Below are 26694 nucleotides of genomic sequence, written 5' to 3' on the forward strand. Positions count from 1 at the left end.
CAACACGAATGCTGCTCTAACCTGGGATGGGATGTAGAACACTGGATTTCACAGGAAGACGTTGCTTCTAACCTCGCTCCTTTGAGATTATGCTGTTTGAGTTCAGATTCACTTGCAAGAATGTTTCTTGCATATTTATCTATCTTAGAAATGATGTCAGCTTCATAAGCTGTGTCTCCCTTGCAGGAAGAGTGGGACGACAGCACTCTTAGCTGCAGCATCTCAAACCTGAGAATCCGGAACAAAATGGAAGCGACGACCAGAAGCCAAAGAGCGCTTGCATACGCTCTGTCACAGCAGGTAAATCTCGCGTAGATTCAACAGCTCGATGCATACGGTGATGAATTAATGCTGGCTGACGACAGCTGAGAGTGATGGATGTGAACCCAGCTGAGAACTCGCGTGACGAGAAAATGATGGGCGCAAACGCACCCCACTGACCTGGGCGCGGGGTGGAGCTGGCTAGAGAGATGGATGGCGACACGGAAGCAAGAGCAGATATCGGTCCATGATGATCGTCGTATTATGGAGCCGTTCGATCAGATTTCCACCACCAACACGGTCGACAAGAGATTTGACTTGGCAGTCGGGGAAAAGGAAATCCGTGGCTCTAATGATGTATGGGGTGAACGTCTATGCCTCTTCCGTGCCTTGTCAGACTCCCAGAATCGGTTGTCCACCAGATGGTACAAGGAAGTTGAAAACGATGAGAAGGAAAACGATGCCAGATTACCACTGCAATTCCCAGCCTAGCAAGGTGAGCATTGGTTTCTTTCTGAAGCGGCAGCAAGGTCTTTCATCAGCGACACGGATGCACGCCAAGGAAAGCGAAAGCGATGATGCTAGCTAGGCATGCATCATCGATATGTTTTCTAAAATATGGAACCTGAATCTATGCGTTCATGAGACTGCCGAACTGACTGACTCACAAGATTAATCTTCTGCTGCCGTAGTTTTGTAAGTAGACACTGACACTGATTGTCTTCCAATAGTGTGCGTCTGTCAACGGTATCCATCCACACACGTTTATATCATTATGAAAATCCATCGCTGTTTGGTCCTCCTAGATAAGCAAGAGGGAGGGAGCACGAGAGAGCAGCAAGAGAAGAGAAAAGGTGGAAGCAGGAACGGATCATCGAGAGCATGTATGAGATGGAAGGAACAGATATGTGATCCATCCATCGGACCACTGATAAATGCATCGTGAATAGGTTTCTTGCTGGATAAGCAGCTCCATTGCTAGATCCATGGCATGCAGTTTTTTTGAAGTTTCACCGAAGACCAACAACGACTTTCTGAAACCCAAGCAAAGGTGGGTTAACAGAGACCACCGTGAAACGCGGTCGATTGAGTGAAGAGCTGGCATGGCACAACTTTAATTGCCATTTGTCCGCCTAATTAATACTGCACCGCGACAAATGTCAGCTACAATATGATGCGTTAATATTTTAAGCTGCGAAAGACCTAGAAATTGTCGTTAAAAGACCAGAGATCAAACATTGGAGCTTAAATTAGACGTACGTGTGTAGTAGGAATAACCCCACCGAGCATCAGAGAATATCCTTTTTTTTATAATAAGAACAAATTAAGCCAAATCGACAAACTGACGGACGATGAAAGTTGGATAGTTCAGGTAAGAGAATGCTGAAATGCACCACAAGCAACACCATAGATCTCAAACAAGTACACCAGCGTATGTTGAAACATGGAAGATGGACTCAAGGCCATACGCGGGCTAAATTGATGGCCAGAGCAATCCACAGCAGATAAGTTGCTTTGAGATGGATGGAGGCGGAGGATTCAGGTGCTGAAGCCGCGACGCCATCTGACATCACTTCCCCGGGCATCACGTTCACATGCAATTTGAGTCCCTTCCTGCAGTTCTCCAGCTTACCGCTACTGAAGTAACGTGTGCCTTCTCCATCGAGACTCACTCTGTCAAGGCCATTCACGTGCATCCTAATTGGGTTGCTCAGGTCACACGACTCGTACTCTTCCTTGCTCTGTAGCTCCATGAGGCTTTCTTCGGCCGCGGAGTATGCAAACCCTGCCAGCACCGCAATCAACATATAGTTTTTGCTAGAGATGCGTATTCCCGGGGTGTCAGATTATGTACTAGTCATAGATCACGGACGGCTTCACCATGTTTGATTTCAAGGAATTGGCAGCACGAGCATAACCGGCATTAAAACAAACTTGATTTGACGGAATCGTAATGCATTTGCGGAATACCGGTTCAGATCAAACACGAAGATTGGTGTAAAGTTTTCAGGAACTATGCAAGTTTAGCATGAGAGAAGGCACGCGTGGATGGTTTAAAGGTTTGACTCGACGGATGATGGTTATTCCTAGGTAATATTATCAAGATCCGACACCTGACACGCGTTCTTCATAGTTTCATGGATGGACTTCATCACTATCATCGTGATGATCTGTAGTTTCTGGACTTGTTGAGGTTGCTAGCTGTATATGCTTCGACGTTTGCTAGATGTTTAGAGAACTATTGTAGATCACAAACCAGCAGGTTTGCTGATAGCATGTCTTCCTCGGCGGCCACTCATGCAAGCACGCACGATGTATTTCTTAAAATCTATCTATCTTACAAAAGAAGGGGAGAGAGAGAGAGAGAGAGAGAGAGAGAGAGAGGATCTGATCTTACAGATGTTGTCTCCGACTCTAAAGACCCTGTCGATGGTCCAAGCAGCCAGATCAGAAGAGACATCCCACCCATGATCATCGCCCACTATATGTTGCACCGCTTGTGCTGATGTCAATAGCATAGCGACAACAGCAGCAGCAGCAGCAAAGGAGCCGCCGAAAGAAGCAGCCATGTCGGGAAGAAGAGAAGGGGAAGGAAGCAGATGGTGGAGACGTGGGAGTGGAAGTGCGGCGGAGGGAGGGGCAGGTATATGAAGGAGGTAGACGCGAAATAACAAAGGAAATGTTTATTCCGTTTCCTTCATCCACCCTTCTCAACCAACCGTCTGTCACTCAGGTAGGTGGCGGGACGAATGGTGGTTTTCACTCGTCGTCCGAACCGAATCCGACAGGGTCTCTCTCTCGCGTATACCAATTACCGATAGCATCTAAATTTTCACACAGCCACGGTTGTTTGTAATATTAATTTTTGGCACCCAAACAACAAAATGCACGACTCGACGCCCATTCATTTGTTATTTTATTCGTGGACACATGACAGACAGAGACACGCCCCCATTCATTTTAGCAAACAGCAAAGAAATATTAGATTAGTCCTTCCCCATATAAATTTCTTAAACTGGCATGTGTTGTTTTTATGTTTCTTTTCACGATACAAAAGTGATATATACTAAATATCCTCTCAAAACACACAACAAAATCCAACTTGTGTTGTGTACAAAATCATACGTCGGTGCCAAAGTCATACGTCGGCGCGGATCTAGCGGATCGAGCCGGCTGCTAGATCCGCGCCGATCGAAGACGAGGCTTCAATGGGCCGGCCCGCTGAGCGGCGCTGTTGCCGAGGCTAAGCCAGACCCTAGGTTGCTCGGACTACAGGCCCAGCCCGCGCCGAAACCAGCCAGGGTCTTCGCTTGAACCGGGTTGGGTTAACACGGTCCGAACTCCGGTTGGACACGAGTCAGACCGAATCCGAGCAGCTGAACCTCTCATTCCAATTTCAATGAAATGCCCACTTTTTAACATAAACTTAACTTGAAAAGCTACACTTTAGACATGCAAAAATTATCAGAAAGTTAGAATCAATCGATCAATCAAATAGATTTATCAAATTAAAAATTCAAAATATTTTTTCATGAATTAAAAACCCAACAAGTTCATAATTCTGAATTTTAAAATATATAAATAATGAAAATTTGAATATAATTTCATAAAACATTTGAATGTCTACATAAAATAAAAAAAACTAATCTTAATCTTAAAACAAAATTTTAAAAATTTAATTTATGTTTGTATATCATTTTTAAAATCTAAAAAAAATAGTAACTCATCTATTTCTAAATTAAATATTTAGAAATTTTCTAAATATTATAATTATGAAATAATACTAATATTTAAAATAAATATTATAACCTGCCTCTCGCATGTATCTGATACCACTTTATCACATCGTTAATTGAGATTGTCAAAGATATATATTACCCGAGCGATACCTATATGAAAGGATCAATATATATGTTTACTTTATGCAATCGATAAAAGACCTACAGAGCAAGTAATACAGGGCTAATGTTCATGTAGTGCTTTCATCAAACAAAAAACAAACACACTAAAGATGTTGCATCACCCTTGGATATATAAACAAGATCCCATCCGCCCGAATGCCACTCAAGGGTTCAAATACAGTGAGACGGTTGACGTTTTACGATGTAAGACCATTATATCATAAATCATCATGTGGCATATAGTTGTTTTGATTAATTTTTCCTTCATATGGTATCGTACAATTAAAAATATTTTTTAGTTTCATATGATAAAAATATAAAACAAAAACACTAATAACAAACCATATTACAAAACTTGAAGGGTCAATGGCCTTCCCCCGTCAAGTTTGCCCATTGCATCTTTGAATCCTTCACCATCTCCACGCTATCCTTGGAATATGAGATAATTTGATGAGAGGATAATACTACCTAAAGATGAGGAGTTTGACCGTTGTTGATTTCTGACCACTCTGAAGGGACTTCCAATTGAAGCAAGCTCAACTATATTGGTGAGAAGAATTGTGTTATTTTGATTAGCTTCACCAAAATTCCTTGAGTTGTACTTCTTGAGCTAGCTACTTAACTTTTAGGATCATCCATAACCTATTTGCAACTATAATTATGCTCTCTTCTTTAAAGTATGAGTTTGATTAGTGCTAAGAAGACTCACTACTTCAATACCATGCCTCATCCTCTTATGTTCATGGCCTTCAATCCGATACTTTCTGGATTAAGTTCTTGGGCGATCGAGTCCCTCGTAGATTCAAGGTTGTTATAATGCCTTACCTCTACTGATCAATTATTGATTTTGCATCTCCTATGACTCAGAAAGCATTTTGCTTTTAAACTTTCATCAATCAACTTGTACCTTTTCAATGTGGTCAACGCCATCCTATGTTACATGGCTTTTGTCAACTCTAATTCTTTGAGCATTTATTTGACATTAATAATGGATCACCCAATCTTGGTAATATCCAAGAGAAAAGATAAGCTTTGGAGCGGTATATCTTCGATTTGAAAAGCTTATTTGATAAGCCCAAAAAATTCTTTCACTCCGAAAATTATTTGATATCTTCGACTCTTTAACTAAATTAAACTCTTTTTTTCATCATATCTTCTTCAAGAGTGGCATGAAGTTGGTGCTCCCACTCTTAACTCTTTGTATAGAGAATGTTAATATTTAAAATTCTAAATATTAAATATTAACTTCAATCTTTCGATTTGTGTTGACGCTTTTATCAATAATTTTTAAAAAAATAAAATAATCACAAAGATTTTTGAGATAATTTAATATACTTTCTATTTTCTTGACTTAAGTTAGAAATCAATTCTTTTTAAAACTAATCTCCCATCTAAATTTATAAGCAACCCAAAAAAGATTTAAATAATTTAATCATGTAAAAAATTCGATCTATTTCGAATTGAATTTATTCGATGGTTACACGGGTGCTTTGGCAAGGAGTGACAATCTTTTCCAATGGAACACACAAGCATGTTGAGAATCATATTAGCACACCGAAAGAAGAAGCATTAGGAGGAGGAAAACTGGTTTGGTCATCTTGCGAACCACGAACTCACTGGTTCTTAAAGCGTTACAGTAGCCTGGAAAGAAGGAAAAATACAAGAAAAAAGAAAAAAAAGAGATCATCTCTCCTCCAACACTTTTTGATCACAGACCTGAGAACCCGTCTTTTAGATGCAAATAGGATGGGATCTCCAGATCCAGATGCTTTTCATTAATTCTTCAGGAGCTGTCAGTAGGAGGGACGACTACAGAAGCATTGTTTTCCATCTCCTATCCACTCCAAGTTTCTTCCTGCTCCCACCAAAAAAAGAAACAAAAAAAGTGTCATGTAGGCAGGTGTTTGTAACTGATCGTTCGAAGATGGATGATGCAGTTGGCTGATTGAACATTAATAATGGAGATGGATCGACTGCTTGGGAGAATTCAAAGCCAGAAGACGCAAAGTGATTCAAGAACAAGTACAGGTTGTGTGGTAGTGGCTTTCACTGCGATCCAAAAATCTTTCGTCTGATGGACAGCTTCAAAAAGGAATAGCTTGGCATCAACCAATTATTATACAGCTCTAAACTGCTTGTGGATCCTCCATAAAAGAAAGAAAGAGTAAAAGTCCCATTACCTTCAAAAATTTGTCATTCGTTTCTCTATCCGAAGCCAAAAGTACACCAAAAAAGGAAAAATATAATGAAACAAAAATGAACTTATGCAAACTAAAATCACCTGGGGATAGGCCACCGATTTTAATCCATTGAAAACTTCATGCGAGTGGCCATCCTTTGCATTTCATCAGATAGGCTATTACAATTGCAGGTGACCTGCCACAAGATAACAATGATACAGATGATGCGCATATGATATTCATATACAAACACACAAGTTAAGTAAATCAACAATTTTTTTTTCCAACATACAGTGGACAAGAACACGTGCCTCCTCCTTGTTGCATTGTTCTGCATAACAGATGATAAATGTTGTGGAAAAGAACACGAACTACATGAGAGGAAAAACATTTTGCATACCAAATGATAAATGGTATGAAAAGAAACAAAAAACTACATGAAGAAGAGAAAATGATGAAACCAAGGATCAATCAACATAGCGACTAGCTTTTGCAGCAGGTCTGGATAGAGCATATCATGCTATAAGCAAAAGACTGCAACAACCATGAAAACAATTAAATGCAGATGGAAGGTAAGTCATCAAAACCAGATACTACCAGATTTATCCTGCACTTTAAATCCTAAGAATACTTCTATATTTGCATTTAGCATATTCATCTAAAAAACAAATTCTAGGATACTCGGCTTATTAAAAAAATCCTAATTATGTTTGTCCGCATAGGTACCTTTGCTCCAATTGACTCAATTTGACCCAATGGAAAAACTGAATTAATTAATTGAAAAGTGCAAAACCATGAAACCCAAAATGCTTTAGTCCTCCGATAAAATGATGGTGGGTCCATCTAGCCTATATATCATAATAACCATCATCTCATTTCTAACGTCAGACTAAATCCGAATGTTACACTTACCATGTCCAATTGTTAGTCTCACAAAAACCTCAAAATTTAAACTTGTGTGATGCCTAGTCATTTTGATCTAATTTGACTAGACTTAAGTTTTACTTACCAAGGAATATTAATGATGATAATTTTATTACTATTATTATAGACTTGTTATCATTCCTAGATTGATGTGTATTTTCTTGGAGAATAAGGAATTTATTTTACAAGGGAAGAACTAATGTCGGATAAGAGTAGGAAACCATAGATACGAGGCTTTCTCTTCTATATCCTCCGTTGCTCTGCTCCCTTTTCTTGCTTCGTTGCTTCAACCAAAGAATTCTAGCTTCTCTTTTCACAAAATCCTACTCTATCGGCATCCTTAGAACCTTAAAATCCACAACCGGATTTGTAACACTCCCGATTAGTCCCACATCAGAGAAGGACAAGATTAAAATTGACTTATAAGGGTTTGATCGGTATACTACTATCAACTTCAGCGTAAGCATTTTGACTAGTGATTTAGGTCAAATGAAGTTGATGGAACTAGCCCATCAAGCTTGGGTTGTGACATTCGGTCTCAGAACTGACCCAGTGTTTAGGCATGGTGAGGAGGCTCGAGTAAAAAAACAACATAGATGGAGTCAAAGGACTCGTCACGACGTCGTTGGACGTTGACCTAGTATTTAGGCATGGTGAGGAGGACATGGTATAACTTGGTATGATAATGGTTTTGTGGCTATGGTCGTTGGGCGAAAACTCATTGGTCCTTTGTCAACTTTTCCAACATTAAGAGCTTCTCTACCTACATCATTGTTAACCTAATGGTCATGCTCTACAATGACGTCGGATCTAGGACTGTTGACCTTAATGATTCGATGAGGTAGTTCGACTTCTCTCCTAGGATGGGTTGCTCTGGGTCGTGGCCATGTCGTTGTCCACACAGCCATGGTTATTGTTGCCACACCTACCTTTGATCTATGCCCATGTTCAATCATTAGACCATGATTGGAACAACATTAAACGTTTTGGATTGTTACTCATGCACTTGTGTGACCACATCCAATGGATGGGACCAATTTCGATGGTTAGCCTCCACTTGTATATTCTTCCTCATAGCTTTTATTTCTGGATCATGCCTTGCGTCCTTGGAAAGATGCTATTGAACTTATTTGCATACCAAGTCTTTGCTAAGAAGTATTCATGAGATGCATGTTACTGATGCATGCTTGGAGCACCTATCATCGGATTGAAGAAGTTTTGGAACATTGTACACTTTGCTTTAACATAATCTGTATTAAACAACCATTAGAGGAAACTAGGTATTACAACTCTCTCTCTCACTAACAAGTTCGGTGGTCAAAAGCATGAAGGCTCCTGTTGGTTGAGGTTTCATTGTTCTTACATATGATGCTACCAACTTGAAGTGACAATAAAGAATAAAAAATATAATTTATTTTCATTATTTTTGTCTAGTTAAACAAAAATCCGAGTAAGTGGTTTGTCAACCTAACTAGATGTTTTAAAAAAATATTTTTATCATTTAATAAAATTTTAAATGTTAATTTGAATATCAAAATTAGATGAGCATATATTTTATATTTGTTGATTGAATATCATGATATATCATAGTTTATTTACCTTTTTAAAAAATGGGTAAGTACCCGACATGAATATCCCTTATTGTATTGTTTGTGCCATAACATGTTAGTCATTTAAATTGTCTCATGGATATTTTTTTTAATATGAATTTAGCATTTCTAAAGTAATTGACATTAAATATAAATAAATATTATATATATGTATAATTTCAAGTTAGTTCTCAATTATCTGACTACAAAGACTTATAAATCATTGCAGATTCCAAGCATGGTAACCTTTTGGACTGTGAAGAGATGTTTAATTCCACTAAGACAGGTGATAAGGTAGTATGAATGATCTCTGGCAATAGTCTTATAGGATAATTAAAGAGAAAATATTTTATCCTATGATTTTCAAAAATAACATCCTCCTGAAAAATGTACTCTTTGGTGTAAACACTTGATACGTGGGATGACATAAGTCGACGAAGGATGTCGTCCATAATGGAGTTGATTCTCTCAAGCTTAGTATGTACTCGAGTATCTAGTAATTATATTTTCCGAAAAGAGGAAGATGAGTATATATGATATATGATATAAGTACAAGATTAAAAAAAAAAAAAGGGGAAAGATGGTTTGATATTTGAATACAAGCACATTCTTGGTCTTATTCTTAATCTTATGCATATTGATTTATTCTTGTACAAAATGCATGTATTATTCTTATTGATACATTGTAAATTATGTTAATATGTTTAAAGCTTAATGCATATTTTTTTTATTGAAATATTATAAATTATCTTTAAAATATTTAAAGCCTTGCTTACCCGTCCTATGGAGGAGCCTTGTCCACTTATTGGGTTTTTTTTTTTTAAATATTCAACCTCTCCACGATCTCCACAAGTAATTTTTCAAAATGTGTTTAGGTGATCTAAGGTTGAATATGCATCTTAATGTTCCACATCTTGATGTTCTACGTATGTCATAAAGATTAGAAAGTCTGTCGAAAACATTGTTGTTAGAAAAATTTTGATTCAGAATTATGAAATAATTAGATGATACTTCTCGATGTAATAATCTTTTATTCGTTTCCTATGTTCAAATTTTAAATATAGTAAGCAACAAAGTCTCCACTTGAGTGACTATGAGGGACTGATTTTAAAGAAAAAGGATAGGACTTGAACTTGTTTAGCACATGGTCATTCGGTGGACCATCACATCCCCCACTTTGGAGGCATGACACTTTGTGCTAAGCCTTTCTAATTCTTGGAGTCCTTACAAGTAAATTTTGTTAGTTTACCAATTTTTTTTCCTTCTTGTAAGCAACCACCACAAATGGCACATTACATCAGATTAGAGGACATAGGAATAGTCACTAGTAAAATAAGCCAGTAAAGGAAAATTTAAAGCATACATATATAACATCACACATGATGCTAACAATAATTTCCATTCTAACTATTAGTACATTTAAAAAAGTGAATATATATTCTAAGATAAGATCACAAAGTTATTAAAAAAAAGGAAATTATGATAAAGTGAAAGTGGCTCCTATTCTAAGTATCAACACAATTACCTAAGTGATTATATATTCTAAGATAAGATCACAAAGGTATTGAAAAGTGCAAATTATGATAGAGTGAAAACAGCTTCTATTCTAAGTATCAGCACAATTACAAAAGTAATTATATATTCCAAGATAGGATCACAAAGTTAATGAAAAGTGCAAATTATGATAGAACGAAAGTAGCTAGATAACTGAGATGGCAATATACCTCATTATTTGGAAAAAGAATTTCATGTTGCCAACTGTAAGTTACAATTGTAAGTAATTCATGAACATCAAAGTTTTATATCTTGAATAATCATACCTCAAAACTGAATCACATTATCAAATTGTAGAATTTTGTCAGCTTGGAAGCAGTGATAAGTAAAGGAATTCTTGTATACATTTTTGCAAGCAGGAACAGTCTGCAAGGTCATATCTAACAATGGATTATAACATCAGATAAAATTTCAAAAGAAAGATATTTCACTTAAGCTCATGAGCATCATTAGGGAGCAAAAGTGGAAAAACACTTAGGCAACATCAACAATAGTCCAAAAATTACCATGTCTTTCAATCTACAAGAAGATCAAACTTGATATTCAACAAACGAAGGTAAAACCATGCTGTAAAATTGAAAACCTACCAAAGCCTTTAAAAAAGAATTAAAACCAAAAATGTAAAAATAGATACCTAAATTGTCATAAAGAATGAATAGTTCTGCTTAGTGTAAAAGGGGTCACCATGGTGGCAGCATTGGAAAATATTTAATAGCAGGTGTCATACTGTAGCTGTAGCAACTATTTTTGTGTCTTTGGGAAAATAACAGCCATTGTAGCAGTTTAAGCCTAAGAAGCATGGACATGTGCTTTTGGTGGACACGTGTTTCGACATGTCCTTTTTTATTTATTTTCATTTCTATTTGTGAGACACCACAGGACTCCTGCTTCGCTCCCGCACGCTTTGGATTCTGTGTTGAGATGAATCGTTGACATCACAATGAAAGAAATCTAGAGATCGTCGCAAGCAAACATATATAAATTATATATGGAGATTGTTAAATATTATTTGATGCATTCTATCTTTATTTTCGATACTTACATTTAGATGGTCTTAATTGTTTCAACCTCTATGATGATATTTATTTGTTCACATTGCTGAGTTTATAAAATTTAAGTATATATACTATAAACCTCATCTTAATCAAATATTATACATATATATTAAAAAATATGAATGTCCTTGCCATGTCTGTGTCCTAATATTTTTTAAAAAATGGCGTGTCGCCATGTCTGCGTCGTGTCATGTCTGTGTCCAATGTTCGTGCTTCTTACGTTTGAGCCAACACGTGCTTCCTAGGTTTAAGCCACCATAACAACCTCTACACATTTAACCAAAGCAAACACTCTAAGCCATTTGTTTTTTTAATGATAATACACTGGATGCATCTCAGTCCAACCAATTTATTATTGAATAGGTTAAAAATGTCTGCAACAAGATTATTGAAGTTAAACCAATCTCTCACTTGTCATTTGGTGCTAATCAGTCCACAGAAATTTTTTTGACCCAAATTTCCAACCCAGGAACCATGTCGCACTTGTTTCATTAAGACTTCACGGAGAACTGAGAGAACATAGAATCACTGGATGCTCTTTCTCTCTGGAGAACAAAAAAGTCTTCTAGCTGAAGAATATCGTGATTAAGATCATCATTTACTTCCATTCCATGTTATAATAGACTTTGGTATTATTTCCAACTTTTTTTATGATAATATCTGGGTTATGGATAACTGTATTACAATTTATTATCTTGGTACCACATATCATCACCTTGTGCAATGCTCTGTTATTATACACCAAGTGAAAGTGTAAACTCTATATGAACATTTGACATTTGGATATTTGCCATACCAAATTTACCTCTTTGGATTCACAAGATCTGAATTCACATTAGTGGCCCAAAATGGTTTCCTAGCACTAACTATTTTATATCCATAATGGAAATCTGCAACAGTGTGTCTTGGTCATGCTATTTATAATGCTGTTTCTGCTCTACGAAGTTTCTTACAGTTCCTTGGTACCATCATAAGACACATCCAAACCAAAGCACATCATCATATGATAATAAACAATATAGCTTATGCAAGTGTACATGATGGACATAAGTGAAAAGGCAACATTTCATTGCAACAATCCCTTCACACAAAAAAAAAATCCAGTCACTCAACCCAAAGACATTACTCAAGATTCAGTTAAAATGAATACTACAACATATATAATAAATAAAAAGTAAATGCCCACCAGAACATAATAAGTGCTATTTCATTGATTCTCAATCTGTAAGAAGCACTATATCAACAAAATAAATCTTAGAATTAGTGTGTTCTGAGCAATTAGAACTCCAATTATTCATCCTAAAAATATATGACTTTCTTGAGTTATCTGCAGAAGAAATCTACAGTGATCATTATAGATTCTTCAACCTTTGGAAGGTTTATTGACCTTGACCAGAGTGTGGCCCACTTCTCTATAATCTAAGCAACTAATTAACGATGATACCTGCATAAGAAAATACCTCGGTCCATATATTGATCTGCAAGGTAAACCACTTATGGTTCCATTGATATTTCCAATATCCTCACATAATCGATCAACATAATAGGTCAGACATATTCTAAACAGCTCCACTTACTTCCTTATACACCTTAATAAAAAAAAGGGCAGCTTCAGTAGGTTCACTGAAGATCGGAAAGGGAAATATCAGAGGCATTGTTTCTTGTCTCGAAAATGTGATCTTGATAAGTTCTTTGTTCTTCAGTAGACCTTGAAGTTTTTAGCTATTCACATTCTACCACCATAAGGTCAGCCCTAATACAACTGTTTTGAATGAACCAAGTTTCTAAAACAAATAGGTGATACTAGAAGTTGCATAAGTATTGTACATTAACAACAAGATATGACAGACAAAAAACGTGTATACAGGTTGGAGGCAGAAGGAAAGATATTTTCGCTTTAATTGTAAATGACATAATACCATACCCTACTAATGCTATGAATGATCACCAATTGTTACACTAAGTTTCACGCCTTCGGAATAGAAATATTGGAAATAAGGCAAACGGGGTAGCTCAAAGCTAAGATTTCATGCACATCCCGTCAATTACCACAGACCTATACCAGTGTTGCGAACTCGCTACACAAATAGAACCAGCGACCAAGCCCTGGATTCACTCCGCAACAATGGAAACCAATAAACATCAGGATCAAACCCAGATCATCCAAGAAAGCGCAAGAATCAGATCCAAAGAGGATAAGGCGGGGAACTCACGTCGAGGACATGGGTGACGCCGAGGGCCTCGAGGATCTCCCCACTGGGGGCGTTGTCCAAAGTAGAGGAAATCCTTGAGGATCTCTGTGGGAAAGGCGGAGGGAAATCCTGTTGGGTCGGCCGCTCGAAGGCGGAGAGGACGCGGTGGCCGCAGACCCCGCCCTCCTCGCGACTGCAGCCGCGGACACGGCAGGGGTTCTCCCTCTCCCTCTTACTCATGCGCGGTGGGCCCCAAACGATCCTGTCGAAGAGGCGCGATCTTGCTTGGGTTCATGAAACTCAATCTATGCGTACACGTGGAGAAAAAGAAGCGGGTGATGACGAGACCCGTCGGCCATCTGATGGAGAGAGAGAGAGAGAGAGGGTACATAAACCATGGTTGTATTTGGATTCATAAACCATGGTTGCATTTGGAGGGAGCCCAAAGGAAAGCATAACTCGACCCACCAGCGGAGGATACAGTTTCTCGTAGTGTGGTTAACATAATCTATGATACATGTTTTCTTCTTTCGTCGTCTGTTAATTTATCTTATCGGAGAGGTCGGTTTTAGTGGGTTAAGAAGAAGAAGAAGAAGAAGAGGGAGTTCAATTTCAATCGTAGTTGCCCAAGTTGTAATCTGTTGCTTTTTCACGAAGAGAAAGAGAGACGAAGTCATTACGCGAGGACAGTGGTTTTTGGGGTGGGAAGATGCCTACTTCGTATTAAGTCTTATCCGCTGCTTCTCTCTCTCTGTCTGGTCTTTTCCCACAGTCGCTGCTGCTGCTCTCAAAAGCAACCGAAGACGAAGAGTCGGCTCGAGGTTTGTCTGAAAGATGGAGAGCGTGGCGGCCCGTCTGGGCCGGTCGTCGACCCGCTACGGTCCAGCAGCGGTCTTCAGCGGACCCGTGAGGCGGTGGAACAAGAAGTGGGTCCCGCTCTCCAGTCCCGACCACCACCGTCGCCGCAACAACGGCGCCAACCCCCACCTCCTCCTCTACAGGTGGACACCCGTCTCCTCCGCGGCTGACGGCGGCGCAACCACCGCCACCCCCTCCAAGGACTCTGCCACTCCCCCGCCCGAGGAGCCACCCCGTAGGAAGTTCCGCTACATCCCGGTAACCCTCGTCTCCTATCCTTCCCTTTCGATTGGGTGCTTAATTCTTCGGCACAAGTCTTCTGCGACTCACGGGTGGGCGAGGTTTGGTTCTTGTGGAATTTGGGAAGGAGGGTCTCTTTCTCTTTCTCTCTCCCTCTCGTGATACACGAGTGCTATTTTAGTTGCCCCTCTTATGATTTTGGTGGGTTTCCTCCCGAGAACAGTATGAATGATGAAAAAATCTCTCTCCTCGGAAGAAGAAGAAGAAGAAGAAGAAGAAGAAGAAGAAGAAGAAGAAGGCGACATCTTGCTAACGGAACGCGAATTTTGGTCCTTTTTTTTTTTTTTCTTGTTCATGATATGGGTTTAATCAAAAATAAAAAAAATTTAGCTGCTTTCTATCGTGACTCTTCCTCGGAAAGGAGGCAGGAAGATGTTGTCGTCTTTGTTTCTGTGAAATGTACACTGATGGTTAAATTTTTGAGAGAGATGACGGCGAGTGGAAATTTTGCTGATGATACAGAAGAGTAAGTGGTTGTTGACAACATGATGGCTGGGTCGGTGACATCCAACTCACATGTTCAGATGGAATGCTAATTGAAATCACCTTGTCCACATCTTGTGCTAAGTTTTTCAAAGACTATGAAAACCTGGTTGTGTGGAAGATATAGTCATGACGATTGCTTTTTCTTTACTTTATCAGCGACGGAGTTACGTATAGGATGCTAACTTGAAGATGTTGGAGTAGTATGGTAACGGTTGTGGGCTTATAGAAATATTTCTCGAGTCTATACAAAAAGCTTCGCATAGCACACAATTATAATTATACCGTGAGTGTGTTGAATGGATCTCCAGTGAAATCAGATGGTTTGTCTTCTTGGTTGGGGTTGTATTGTGTTGTGTTGTTAAGAAATAGACAACTTCCATGTATAAGATCCTGATCGATTCCTTAGAGAACCTTAGAGTTGGCCATGCATAATATTTGATAGTTAGTATTAAGATTCTTTTGGCTTTCTGTGGTTAAGTTGGATAGAAGGTCATATGGACATGGCTTGTGAAAAGCTTATGCCCTTATCCCTTTTGAACTTTTGGGTTCTGACAGTTTCTAGTTATTCTCTAGCACTATGAAGATAATTGAGACCGTCCCCGTTCAAAAAATTAGTTGTCTGCTGAAATTATTGTTGTATTTTTCTTCAAAACAAGATATATGTATATATGTATGTATGTGTACTTACATCAGGGAGATTCAGTAAGTTTCAGTTTTCACCAAAATCGTAACCTAAATCACCAAATCAGAAGATAAAAGCTTCATATTTGGATCAAAATTGTTCTCCTCTATGCATTTGTGCCATTCAGCAGCCTTCTTTAGCGCCATATGTCAGCATTTTCTCGTTATTGACAGAATATTATCTTCTCTTATTTATCTTTGCTCATTATAAATACAGGTGTGTGTTATAAGCATCTCTATATACTAACTTGATCATTTTTTATTAGTCATGTTAGGTAAATCCGATGTAGATTCTGGTCAGGCTTTCTAGTAGACGAGTGTAACTTATGAATAATGCAGATTTCTGTCGTTGAGGAGAAGAGGAAGGAGGCTTCACCAAAGTCCAATGAGGAAACTAAAAAACCTAATGAAACCGACAAATTCCCACGTATAGGCCAAATCAATCCTTCAGGCAAAATACCTGACATGAAAGATGTCTCGGCCGAAGAAGTTCAGGTAACAATTAATTTCTATATGCTTCCTGGCTGCATCTTTCTCTAAAGAATATGCCTACTTCTACCATTACCATGAGTTTCCATAACGTATTTCAATTTATTTGTGGCCACTATGTGGACCCTAGTGCTTACTTCCATAATATATTTCAAATTATTTGTGGCCACTTTGTAGATCCTAGTGCTTGTTTCCATTTCATACATATATTAAAAGGCTGCTTTGATTGATATGCTTTGTATATTTTCAATGTTCACTTTGACTCTCACAACTACCACTTATGAAATACATGCTCGGTGGTGGTTCTACCTCGGTGGCATGTTTGTAACAATCAGATTAGTTCAAGTTGGGAAGGTCAGAAGGATTGAAATAGTTAGTTAGTTGCATTGTCCTGTTCAATGCGACCTGGGATGAAAACTGTAATTCCAGTATACTTGGTGTAAAGCAGAAAGTTAGCATCTAAACTTGTTGTTCCACTGAACTAAAGTTGTGAATCGAAGGTGGCGAGATTGATATACTTTGAATGATCTGTTTATTAATCTGTCTTTTGTTTGTCTTCAATCATGCAGTCTACTGGCTTAGCGAGCCCCGAGCAGCTAAGATATCTGGTCAACCTCACGCCATTTATACTTTGGAATAGGATTCCTTTTGCTCTGATACCATCCTGCTCTGTATTACCTGAATAGTTGGATCAAACAATGCTTGTTGATTTGTATGACACAGATATTGATGCTTGGGGGTCTCAAGAGATGCAAGTGAAGTCCTAATTTCAGTATCTTTTTCCAGGTACCATACAAGGATCAGGTTCCTTCAGAAGAGGGTAGTGGAACTGATTTGGACCTAAGTCTGGGTTTGAGAGCTCCGGAGGGTGATCATGAGAAGGAACTCAGAGCAAGTAAACAAGGCGAAGGCCATGGCAAATCGGAGAGAGCAGCAATAAAAGCAGAAGCACGAAACAAGTTGAAGCGGAAGGTCGTCACCCCGGACCTTGAAATGAGAGTGTAATGTAGTAGGTTGAGTTTGTGCTTAGTGTAAGCTCTTCGTCGGGCACGCGCAACTGATGCAATTGTAGTGATCTATCGTTTAAGCTTTAAGCTTGTGCGGTGTGGTGTTGTGGTTTCTTCTCTGGGCCTTTTTATTATCTCGAGTTAATTTGGATGACTGCTGTGGTTGTGGTTGTGATTGATGAATGAGGCACTTGGTGGTTCCGACGATAAGATAAATTGCAAATTCTGGATGCAAGGTCGATCGATGCGAAGTCAATTGTTAGCATACAGCTGATCAAGTACTCCTTCTTCCCACTTGGGCGAAGGCTGGGTCGGGTTGGACTTGCATGCAGGCCCTGTGGGCCTGCATGCGGTGTGGGTTTGAAGGTTACCTGCCATTGTTGCCCGCCTTGTTTCCCTTGGGCTTCTTTTCTCTTAAACCATCTCCCCGATCACTATGGCATTGTTTAGTGGAGCTCTGGGACATGATGGGATAGGTGGAACTTTCGGTGTCGATGCTGATGAGTCTGAGAAAGGGCGGGGAAGGAATCTTCCGAGGGAATCAATAGGCAGGAAGATTGTTGGGTAAACTCGATAAACATCCCCAGTACCTTTTTTACATCCACTCTCTCTTTCGCTGCTTAACCCCCCAAAGATCATGTCGCCATCGACTAGATCCGCATCATCGATCGGAAACATAATCTTTTGCTTTGTTGGCACTGGAATCTCCCCAAGTTGTCTATTTTGACTATAAGGATGATCTTGGAGATGGACCTTTTTTTCCTCTAGCAAATCTTATGAGCAGAATCAGTGTGAGTGGAGCTAAAGGAGCAAACCAGAAGAAGCTAGGAAGATGACCCGAGATATATCCTTTACAGTCTCAGTTGTACGTGGCAGAAAACCTCTGTAATGTTTCGTTGGTTGGATGAGTTTGACTTGCGATTCCACGGTGAGACCAAATCTAAAGAGGGGGAGATTTGGGACTAAAGAGACATTAAAGCGGACTAGTAGTCAAACTTACTTGGTCGACGGGCTGGAAGTGGAATCGTTAGTAGGGGGGTGGGTAATCAGACATTATGATAAAGAAATTGGACGGATTAAAAGGTGTAAAGTGTCTTAGCATAGAGATTAAGTGTTAGAAGATATTGAAGTAGCAGGAGAGATTAAGAGAAAATAATCTCACATCGATAAATATCGAGAGAGAGAGAGAGAGAGAGTCTATCTAGTTCACAATCTAACAACCTAAGCTTTTGGATTTAATTGGTGTCTAAATCAATATAAGTTAACCTGACTAATTTGACTCACTTACCATTAATGAACTTTTTAACATGGTTTCATTGATGAAATATACTTTTAGGAAGAAGGCTTATGGAGAGAATCTTTAGCACAGAAATCATCACCTTTTTTCAGATTAATCTGTAATATTACTCACAATTAAAACTCTATAGCAAGATGGAAGCCTCGAACCAAAGGGAGAAGTCAAAAAATATAGCACATAAATGAGGGGGAAAATAAAAAAAGGCAAAGCTGCAAAAGTTGGATGATTAATAAAGCGGAATATATGTTGGCAAAGATCCGACAAGTTACAAAATGAAACATATACATCAAATCAAAAGCTTTTCTTGGAGATGAGAATCATAGCATGACAATCGAATAATTGTCGTCGATAGGCTTCTCAATTAGCATATGTTTGAATCATGCTTATCGTGATAAGAAAAACGAAAGAAGAAAGAAGCTTCGAGGATGGATGCCCACAGGTAGGTATTAACCTCCATCCCAAACTCGGTATGTGTTGGTGCAAAAGTACGCTGGGCTATGGTATCCTATGTTTCTTCTGCAGCTTCGCACTGCTTTGTGTATATCATCAACCTCTGTCTGTCTTAACGAGTCTCCTCTCGATCGCTCTCGCTCTCGCTCATCGATCGATGCAGGTTATTAATTAACCTTTCTGGGTTTTTGTGTGTATTTTATTTATATATTGACCTCCTTTTTTCCTTGGTGCTGATCCATGATCGATCACCCCATTTAATTATATTACAGTCGTCTGACATGCAGAAAATTGGCTTTTGCACTTGTGAGACCATGGAATTGCACCCCTACATTGATTGATTGAGAATCTGGACCCTGGTCCGTGGCCGATAAATTCCTTGTCTTCTCCGTAGGCAAGAGGAACATTTTGGTCCAGCTCCTCTTAGTTTTCCTCTACCAACCAGTCACTCTCGATGGTTGTATTCGATCAGATGTAAGAGCAGAAAACTGTGTGTAGCGCTGCAACCGAGCTTTAGTGTCGTGAGTTATCTTCACGACGGGTTCATGTGCTGGACTGCTAAGAGATTGCGACACGAGAGAGAGAGAGAGAGAGAGAGAGAGAGAGAGAGAGAGAGTCGGAATCAATCAATGATGTGTAGGTGTCCATGTAGTGGACTGGTGGTGCATATTTGTAGCACATATGTTTTTCTATGTTCCAATTCTTCCATTGCTTTTCTTGATATCATACTTTGGTCCCCATGTGTTTTGATCGAGTGCGCAACCTTTTCCTGACTTTATTAACTCCACCTGCGCCTACTTCCTCAAACTTGTCGCTGCCCGTCTCAGTTTTTAGGTCATTCTTATGGCGGACTTGCGCTTGCTAATGTAAATGCTCAGCATGAGTGACGTGGTGATCAGGAAATTAAGGAACGGATGCAGGGCAGAAGCGAGGAGAGGAAGTGATAGAAACGGAGAGAGGGAGAACCACAAGACCTCCGAGGAGATTCCTTAGGGATGGACTTCCGATGACGTCAAGTCGGTGCAGTCATTGCGGTAGAGGTAAAACTCAGCAAAAGAAGAGCAGCTTTTGTTTTGTTTGGCTGTCTGTTTGGCTATTTGCTCCTTCTCTTCTTCTTTTCCATCCCGTTTTGCTTTAGATTGTCTTCTTGCAGCTTGTTCTCATTGATTACTGTCTTCCCGTTTACCCGATGGCACGCGCGCGGAGTAGAAGAGAAGGGAGAAGCAGATTCTCTTGCCGATGAGTGAGATCTCTTACACTCTGTTCAAGCCGGTTGACAGCCGTGGCACGTAGAATTGGCCTACGACTCCTCTGATAATAATATCAGTGACACCTTAATTTCTTTACCATCTTATATTCGGGCGGAGGAGGGAAGCAATGAAGAAGAAGAAGAAGCTGAAGTTTTGATCCTTTCTCTCGATATAAAGCCCCGGATCCATCATCGCTCGGAGAGTGCGAATCATGAAAGGGAAGGCATATGCAATGACCGTGAAAGTAGACGGCGGTGGTGATGGAGAATTCGTATCCGGAGGTGTGGCCCGAAAGCATTCCATCAGGTTTGGCTATGGTGCTTTCGCTTGGGGCCTGCAATATTCCATTTGTTGGCTAATCAGCTTCACCGAGATGCCTCCTTGGTTTCGAATTGATGTGAGAGAGTTCGGTGGACGCTGGTCTTTGGGGGTGTGCTTCTTCGCTAGGTTATTGCTGTGTCCCTCTCTCCCTGCAGACACATGCTCAAACCTGGGAGAAACTAGGTAGAGATGATGAATAAAAGTATAGAGAGAGAGAGAGATTGCTTGTTCCACAGTCTCCTCTGCTTTCCGACTACAGGGGGAGGGGATCTACAAGAAAGTTATCGGAAAGGCCATTAACGGAGATCCCACTAGGTGATTAAACAAAAGAATGTTGGAGTCGGGAGGGTGTGCTGCATGCCTGCCTTCCTCCATTCAATTATTGAAAGCTTTGGGGGGGGGGGGGGGGGGGTGTCTAGCTAGGATTGAAACGGAGCGACAAGAAAAGAAGAAAAAGAAAAGACGAGGGACAAACAGAAGATGGCTGATGCCGCCAGTTCGGAGGATTAGGATCAGTCTTTTCTTTTCTTTTCTTTTTTCGGTTGATCACGCCTCAATGTAAGCATCTCTTTTCGTGTATCCTATGCGTGCTTCTTCCCTACTCCCCACCCCACCCCACCCCATCTCTCTCTCCTCTCCATTCCATCGTTTCCCCTGCGCTTTCTACCGGATTGGAATGCTCCCTGCCCACTCCTCGGCATCGTTTAGATTCCTCCTAGCTACCTTCGATTAGACCCATCATCATTCGTTCCTGAGACGACACCAGACGGAGCCCCTAACCCAACCCTAGCTGGGAGCCCCCAAGTCCATGTGAACAGATAAAAGACGAGAAGAAGCATAGAACTTTTGGCCCACGCTCCCACCCCACCCCGGGCGAATTACTGGTGAGAGATCTAGGGGTTGCACAACAGTGGATCTGCAGAGAAGCTGCCAACCTCTGCTCCTGCAACAACTCAAACTACTTCTACAACTATCGCTACTCCCACACTGGTGTTTTTTTTTGGCAGATCATGTCCTGTGAAGATAGCTGCTAAATCTCGACATGTCCTATTAAACCAAAGGGATGCAAGTTCCAAAATCTCCCTCTACTCATGTTCTTCTTCTCCGCCACTGCATCACCAATCCTCCTCTCTTGGCTCCCCCACCTCCCCCATCCACCACTCTGGAGACATGCTTAGCTCACTGATGTCCGATGGAGGAGGAGCTCGAGAAACCCACCCTCATCCCAGTCATCACCACCCGAGCCCTCAAAACGGCCTAATTTCCTCGACTATCCATACTCGACAACTGTTGATCAGCTGTGCCGACCTTGTCCACCGCGGCGACCTCCCTGCTGCTGACCGCGCGATCTCCATCCTCTCTGCAGCAGCATCCCCCTGTGGCGATTCCACCGAACGCCTCATCCGCCAATTCTGTCGTGCCCTCTCCGTCCGCGTCGGCCGCGTTTCGCCCTCCGCTGATTCTTTGGGTTCCCTCCGATCATCATACTTGTCCTTCAACCAAATCTCCCCATTCCTCCGCTTCTCTCACCTCACCCCAAACCAGGCAATCCTCGAGGCGGTTGATGGCCACCGCCAGATCCACATCCTCGACTTTGACACCTATTACGGCCTGCAATGGCCGCCTCTCCTTCAGGCCATCGCCGAGCGCTCCGATCCCAGTGATCCTCCCTTCATTCGTATCACCGGAACCGGAAGCAACCTGGAAGTCCTCCGACGAACCGGTCACCGGCTTCAAAACTTCGCGCACTCTTTGGGCCTAGGGTTCCAGTTCCACCCTCTTCTCCTCCATCCCACAAGCACCAGTTTGAATTTCACCCCCTCTCCTTTCCAACTCCATCCCGGCGAGACCCTTGTCGTGAACTGTGTACTGTTCTTGCATAAACTACAAAAAGAGGGCGGGAATGAGGACGGATCCAGGGATCTACAAGCATTTCTGCGAACCATACGAGCGATGAACCCGTCGGTGGTGACGGTGGCAGAGAGGGAAGCAAGCCACAACTCGCCAAACTTCATGCAGAGGTTCGTAGAGGCGCTGGACTACTACATGGCAGTGTTCGAGTCATTGGAGGCGACGCTGCCCCCGACAAGCCAGGAGAGGCTGGCGGTGGAGCAGGTCTGGCTGGGGCAGGAGATAGAGGGCATTGTCGGCGGGGAGGGTGGCGGGCACGAGAGGTCAGAGAGATGGGAGAATGTACTGCGTGACGCCGGATTCTCAAGCCTTCAGCTCAGCAACTTCGCGGTGTCGCAGGCGCGGCTGCTGCTCCGGTTGCACTATCCTTCGGAAGGCTATCAGGTGGAGTTGGTGAGGGATTCCCTCCTCTTAGGGTGGCAGAACAGGCACCTCTTCTCCGTGTCTTCTTGGCGTTAAAGAACCCGGAGGAGGAGAAAAAGGAAGTCCCACACGTTGCTCAACTACAACTATTGTTGCCAACCTACTCGTTCTTTGGTTTCGCGATGATTAGCGAAACCATATCGAATGGGCAAGTTTCGCACATCGATCTATACATATCGCTGAGCGTGCGTTGTGTAGACCATCATTAGACACCCTGGCAGGAAACCCTAACCCTAGCTTCTTCCATATTCTACTAGGAGGAGGGAGGACAATGCGGATGCAATGCACGTTGCATGGGAAGTCTCGGAAGTTGTGAACACTAAAAGTCGTCTCCTCCTGCTTCCCAAGGTAATCTCCCTTCTGGTAGGGTTCTCTTCTTTCTGTTCTCTCTCTCTCTCTCTGCTTTATATTTTGCATCCATATGCCTGTGAACTGTAACTAGGATTGCTGCGCCATTTGTTAAGTAGTCGCCTTGCATGCTGTGGATCATGTATTCCCTTTTTGTAGGTCTGCAATGATGTGATTTTGGCATCGAGGATATTGTTCTTTTCTTTCTTTAGGGAAGAAGCATATGATGGTAGTATTATGTTGTGATGTATGTTTTTGGTTTAGTTTATTCTGGTTAATTGGCAACCCACCAAATTGTTGGTATTTTATGTTGCAGCTTGCAGTGGCATCTTCTCTTTTGCTTGGTGCATGCAGGATGCTTTTTCGTGTAATAATCATGCTTGGTCACTACTAACCAGTATCATACAATATACTTGATCAGCAAAGTCTCCTCCCATAAACAAATCAAGGGAAGAAAAAGCTGCAAGAGGCTAGATGTGTTAAGATTTGATCTACGAGAGCAATCATGGAGTAGTGGATAGAGATCCTCGTCGATAGATTAGGTCGATCCCTTGTGCTCCATTCCTGTCTTTCTAACCTTGTTTATATCTTGTCTTTGTGTTCCCTCAAATTACCAAAAGAACAAGGTTACTCACAAGGCCAAATTTGGTCACACAAGTCATTCCATTTAGAAGATTTGATCTTCCATGTCCGATAAGCTTGCTTGGTTTGTCCACCCCCAAATTAAGCTAGCTTATTATTTCGAGAAAGAATATAGACTCAGATGTGTGTATAAAACAAAAACAAAAAAAAAAGGATGCAAGATCCAACTGTTTATAGGAATTAATGAGAGGTCTATCAGGAAAAAACATTCGAAAATAGTATGCAATATCCAACCGTTTCTTGTGATCACACAAGGCATGCAACATCGTTCATACGTCCCATCATATTCTCTCCTATTGATGATTAAACTGCATTCTTTCTGCCTTTATATCCCTCTCTTCTACCTAGAGATAGACGAAGACCATTGCAGAGATATTCTGATGGAGGGCAGAACGGTTGGCCAGATATGGATTACCATAAATGATGATGATGATGATGATATATATATATATATATATATATATGCACCGGGTTTTAATTTCATGTAATCCTAGCGACTAAGTAACTTTGAATTTTATTTGTTAATGTAATCTTTTTTTATCATTGGAATCGTCTCTGTCGTCTGAGGGCAACCGAAAATATATTGACTTACAAACTCATATGGCCGGCCATCTCTGGTCCGTTGTCTCCCAAAGTTCTTCATGACAGTAGCCATATGCAAGATAATTTATTGTTCAAAGCGGTGTTACCTTGTTATATAAAACAAGACCCACCCCTTTTTATAGTCAGTTCCGTTCCATGGTGCGTGCCAATTCCGATGATGCTCTCCTCGGTTCCGTTCCGATGATGGTGCATTCCGATTCCGATGATGCTTTCGTCGGTTCCGTTCCGTGGGACAGAAGAAGAGATGGTGCATGCCGATTCCGATGAGAAGGAAGGAAGGAAGGAAGGTAGCACATGAAATTATGAACTGGATTTGCTAATCGCCTGCGATGCGAAGAAGATCATACGATACATCAACTCCGAGCATTGCACAGCACAGCCACTGCGCTTACGACAGCATTAAAACAGGACATTTATTTATGTATTCGAGCGTTGAAAGCATAGGAATTTAAACAAACAATGCTTATGCACTATGCATTCCACCTATGAATTTTTGGCCTAGCGGTTAATATCCTCATGGTGAAGAGATTAAAGATTGAATTAGTGCTCTAGATTTGACGCACGATCTAAATTCCCCAAGTGGAAGTGGTGATTCTTCCTAGAAAGACCAAAGAGCAGCACCGTGTAGTCAATTTCAGAGAGGCATGAGATGATGGATGGATGGACTGGGAAGGGAAACTACTGCAGATGAAGATATGTGTAAATGACTCTACATCTGTAGTTGCAATGATTAAGGTGGGGCGAGCGAGGACGAAAGGATGGAATCACTTTTGCTGGAAACTGAGCTTCTTATTTCCGTCTGCATGCACAAGCAGTGCAGATAGACATCCTAGATATTTTGTCCAAGTGCAAGTGGCAACACTCATGAAGGAGACATCACGCCCCCATTTGCATCGGGCCATGGCAGATGGTTGGTACCTTGGGACAAAGGCTTGGAACTCTACCATGCTCCTCGTACAAATGTGAGTAACTTTTGGTTTCTGTGCCACACACAGCGATCGGATACCGATTACCAAAGGGATCGATCTGATGTTACAAACTCAGGCTTTAATCGTTCCTGCAATTATTGACGTGCTTCATACGCTCTTGTTGTTGTTGTTGTTGTTGTTCTTCTTCTTCTTCTTCTTCTTCTTCTTCTTCTTCTTCTTCTTCTGTGTATCGTCGGGATAAGAAGAACCTAATTCTCTCCGCTGATTCATCTGTGTGTGAGACGAAGGATGAAAGATGAGATGTGCAGGAAGGAACAAACAGGCCCGTTGCGCGTTTGCCTTTCGGAATAGAGTGTCTGGCTCACAAGGATCCTCTGGCGATTCTAAAACCATCGATTCATCCACCCGTAGCTTAGGAGAAGCTGTGGGAAGCAAGTGTGAAAGCGGTCTTTGCATCTTTTCGGGCGACAGTACCCCGACATCTGATGGGAAGAACCAAGCTGAGAAAGCACGCATGCATGGTCCACCCTCACCCAGCTATCACAGGGAGGGCGACCGGCTTCCATTGATGCATGATCATATCTGGGCATCTTGTGCATTCCTTGGGACGTCATCCCGTGGATTCATGTGATCATCCCACCAAGTTAACCAGTAGATTAGATGTTCGGACGCACCTTCCTCCCCCATCATCCCTGCTCGATTTGGCCTCTTGTCAGATTCTACAGCTGGTGACAGGGACGGAACAAACCCAGGCTTAAAGCATGCCTCCTCCGACGAGAGGCCACCACATCATGCGTAGGCAGGTAGGCAGAGATGCACAAGTAATTAGAATGATTCTAAGCGGGCAGGCTTGTGTAACTGGTACACACTGTGCACACGGACGAGCTCCGGTTGATGCTCCAATTAGAGTGCATCTTTGTTTTATTTTGTTTTTGTGTTTGTGTTTGTGTTGGGTTTTGAAGTGAGCTGCTGCTGCTGCTGCCTAAGCATGAGATTTTGGTACGTTGTGCATAGCAGTTTACAGCATTACGAGAACGCACCC

At 41.2% G+C, this 26694-nt stretch overlaps 4 protein-coding genes across 13 annotated transcripts; 2 read left to right on the forward strand and 2 right to left on the reverse strand.

Annotated features, from left to right (window-relative positions):
- Nucleotides 1-1550: 1550 nt before the first annotated feature.
- On the reverse strand, nucleotides 1551-2895 carry LOC135632346 (blue copper protein 1a-like). Its single transcript, XM_065141112.1, has 2 exons — nucleotides 2660-2895; nucleotides 1551-2047 (listed from the first exon to the last, which is right to left on the reverse strand). Exons 1-2 carry the CDS (start codon nucleotides 2829-2831, stop codon nucleotides 1719-1721), a joined length of 501 nt encoding a protein of 166 aa, XP_064997184.1. The 5' UTR covers nucleotides 2832-2895; the 3' UTR covers nucleotides 1551-1718.
- A 2785-nt stretch (nucleotides 2896-5680) lies between these two features.
- LOC103981056 (uncharacterized) lies at nucleotides 5681-13905 on the reverse strand. Of its 8 annotated transcripts, none has more exons than XM_065142008.1 (6): nucleotides 13679-13905; nucleotides 13522-13571; nucleotides 10677-10776; nucleotides 6636-6674; nucleotides 6445-6539; nucleotides 5681-6018 (listed from the first exon to the last, which is right to left on the reverse strand). In XM_065142008.1, the coding sequence occupies exons 1-3, from the start codon at nucleotides 13895-13897 to the stop codon at nucleotides 10689-10691; spliced, it is 357 nt and encodes a 118-aa protein (XP_064998080.1). In that variant the 5' UTR covers nucleotides 13898-13905; the 3' UTR covers nucleotides 5681-6018; nucleotides 6445-6539; nucleotides 6636-6674; nucleotides 10677-10688. The 8 variants fall into 8 exon arrangements, 6 of the variants coding, with proteins under 6 accessions (XP_064998080.1, XP_064998700.1, XP_064999338.1 ...); XM_065142628.1 differs by having other exon boundaries at nucleotides 6636-6714; XR_010495489.1 differs by lacking the exon at nucleotides 13522-13571 and having other exon boundaries at nucleotides 6636-6714; nucleotides 13679-13901.
- A 204-nt stretch (nucleotides 13906-14109) lies between these two features.
- LOC135635260 (uncharacterized) lies at nucleotides 14110-17592 on the forward strand. Its single transcript, XM_065146509.1, has 3 exons — nucleotides 14110-14773; nucleotides 16322-16477; nucleotides 17258-17592. Exons 1-3 carry the CDS (start codon nucleotides 14492-14494, stop codon nucleotides 17474-17476), a joined length of 657 nt encoding a protein of 218 aa, XP_065002581.1. The 5' UTR covers nucleotides 14110-14491; the 3' UTR covers nucleotides 17477-17592.
- A 1916-nt stretch (nucleotides 17593-19508) lies between these two features.
- LOC103981071 (protein MONOCULM 1-like) lies at nucleotides 19509-24250 on the forward strand. 3 transcript variants are annotated; one of them, XR_010495866.1, is made up of 3 exons: nucleotides 19509-20265; nucleotides 20379-23478; nucleotides 23795-24250. XR_010495866.1 is itself a non-coding variant. In XM_065147412.1 (2 exons), the coding sequence occupies exon 2, from the start codon at nucleotides 21967-21969 to the stop codon at nucleotides 23164-23166; it is 1200 nt and encodes a 399-aa protein (XP_065003484.1). In that variant the 5' UTR covers nucleotides 19509-20265; nucleotides 20379-21966; the 3' UTR covers nucleotides 23167-23593. The 3 variants fall into 3 exon arrangements, 2 of the variants coding, with proteins under 2 accessions (XP_065003484.1, XP_065004300.1); XM_065147412.1 differs by lacking the exon at nucleotides 23795-24250 and having other exon boundaries at nucleotides 20379-23593; XM_065148228.1 differs by lacking the exon at nucleotides 23795-24250 and having other exon boundaries at nucleotides 20435-23593.
- Nucleotides 24251-26694: the final 2444 nt, after the last annotated feature.

This window comes from Musa acuminata, chromosome BXJ1-1, assembly GCF_036884655.1.
Source record: "Musa acuminata AAA Group cultivar baxijiao chromosome BXJ1-1, Cavendish_Baxijiao_AAA, whole genome shotgun sequence".
Taxonomy (NCBI): Eukaryota; Viridiplantae; Streptophyta; class Magnoliopsida; order Zingiberales; family Musaceae; genus Musa; species Musa acuminata.

Bases quoted from the DNA above. Each gene is read 5' to 3' on its own strand.
- LOC135632346 (XM_065141112.1), bottom strand. From the start codon at position 2,831: ATGGCTGCTTCTTTCGGCGGCTCCTTTGCTGCTGCTGCTGCTGTTGTC. The intron at 2,048-2,659 runs GTAAGATCAGAT...CGGTGCTGGCAG, and splicing joins TAGAGTCGGAGACAACATCT to GGTTTGCATACTCCGCGGCC.
- LOC103981056 (XM_065143266.1), bottom strand. From the start codon at position 13,897: ATGAGTAAGAGGGAGAGGGAGAACCCCTGCCGTGTCCGCGGCTGCAGT. The intron at 13,572-13,678 runs GTGAGTTCCCCG...GAGTGAATCCAG, and splicing joins GCGTCACCCATGTCCTCGAC to GGCTTGGTCGCTGGTTCTAT. The intron at 10,777-13,521 runs GTCTGTGGTAAT...ATGACCTTGCAG, and splicing joins AGTTCGCAACACTGGTATAG to ACTGTTCCTGCTTGCAAAAA.
- LOC135635260 (XM_065146509.1), top strand. From the start codon at position 14,492: ATGGAGAGCGTGGCGGCCCGTCTGGGCCGGTCGTCGACCCGCTACGGT. The intron at 14,774-16,321 runs GTAACCCTCGTC...TGAATAATGCAG, and splicing joins GGAAGTTCCGCTACATCCCG to ATTTCTGTCGTTGAGGAGAA. The intron at 16,478-17,257 runs GTAACAATTAAT...ATCTTTTTCCAG, and splicing joins TCTCGGCCGAAGAAGTTCAG to GTACCATACAAGGATCAGGT.
- LOC103981071 (XM_065147412.1), top strand. From the start codon at position 21,967: ATGCTTAGCTCACTGATGTCCGATGGAGGAGGAGCTCGAGAAACCCAC.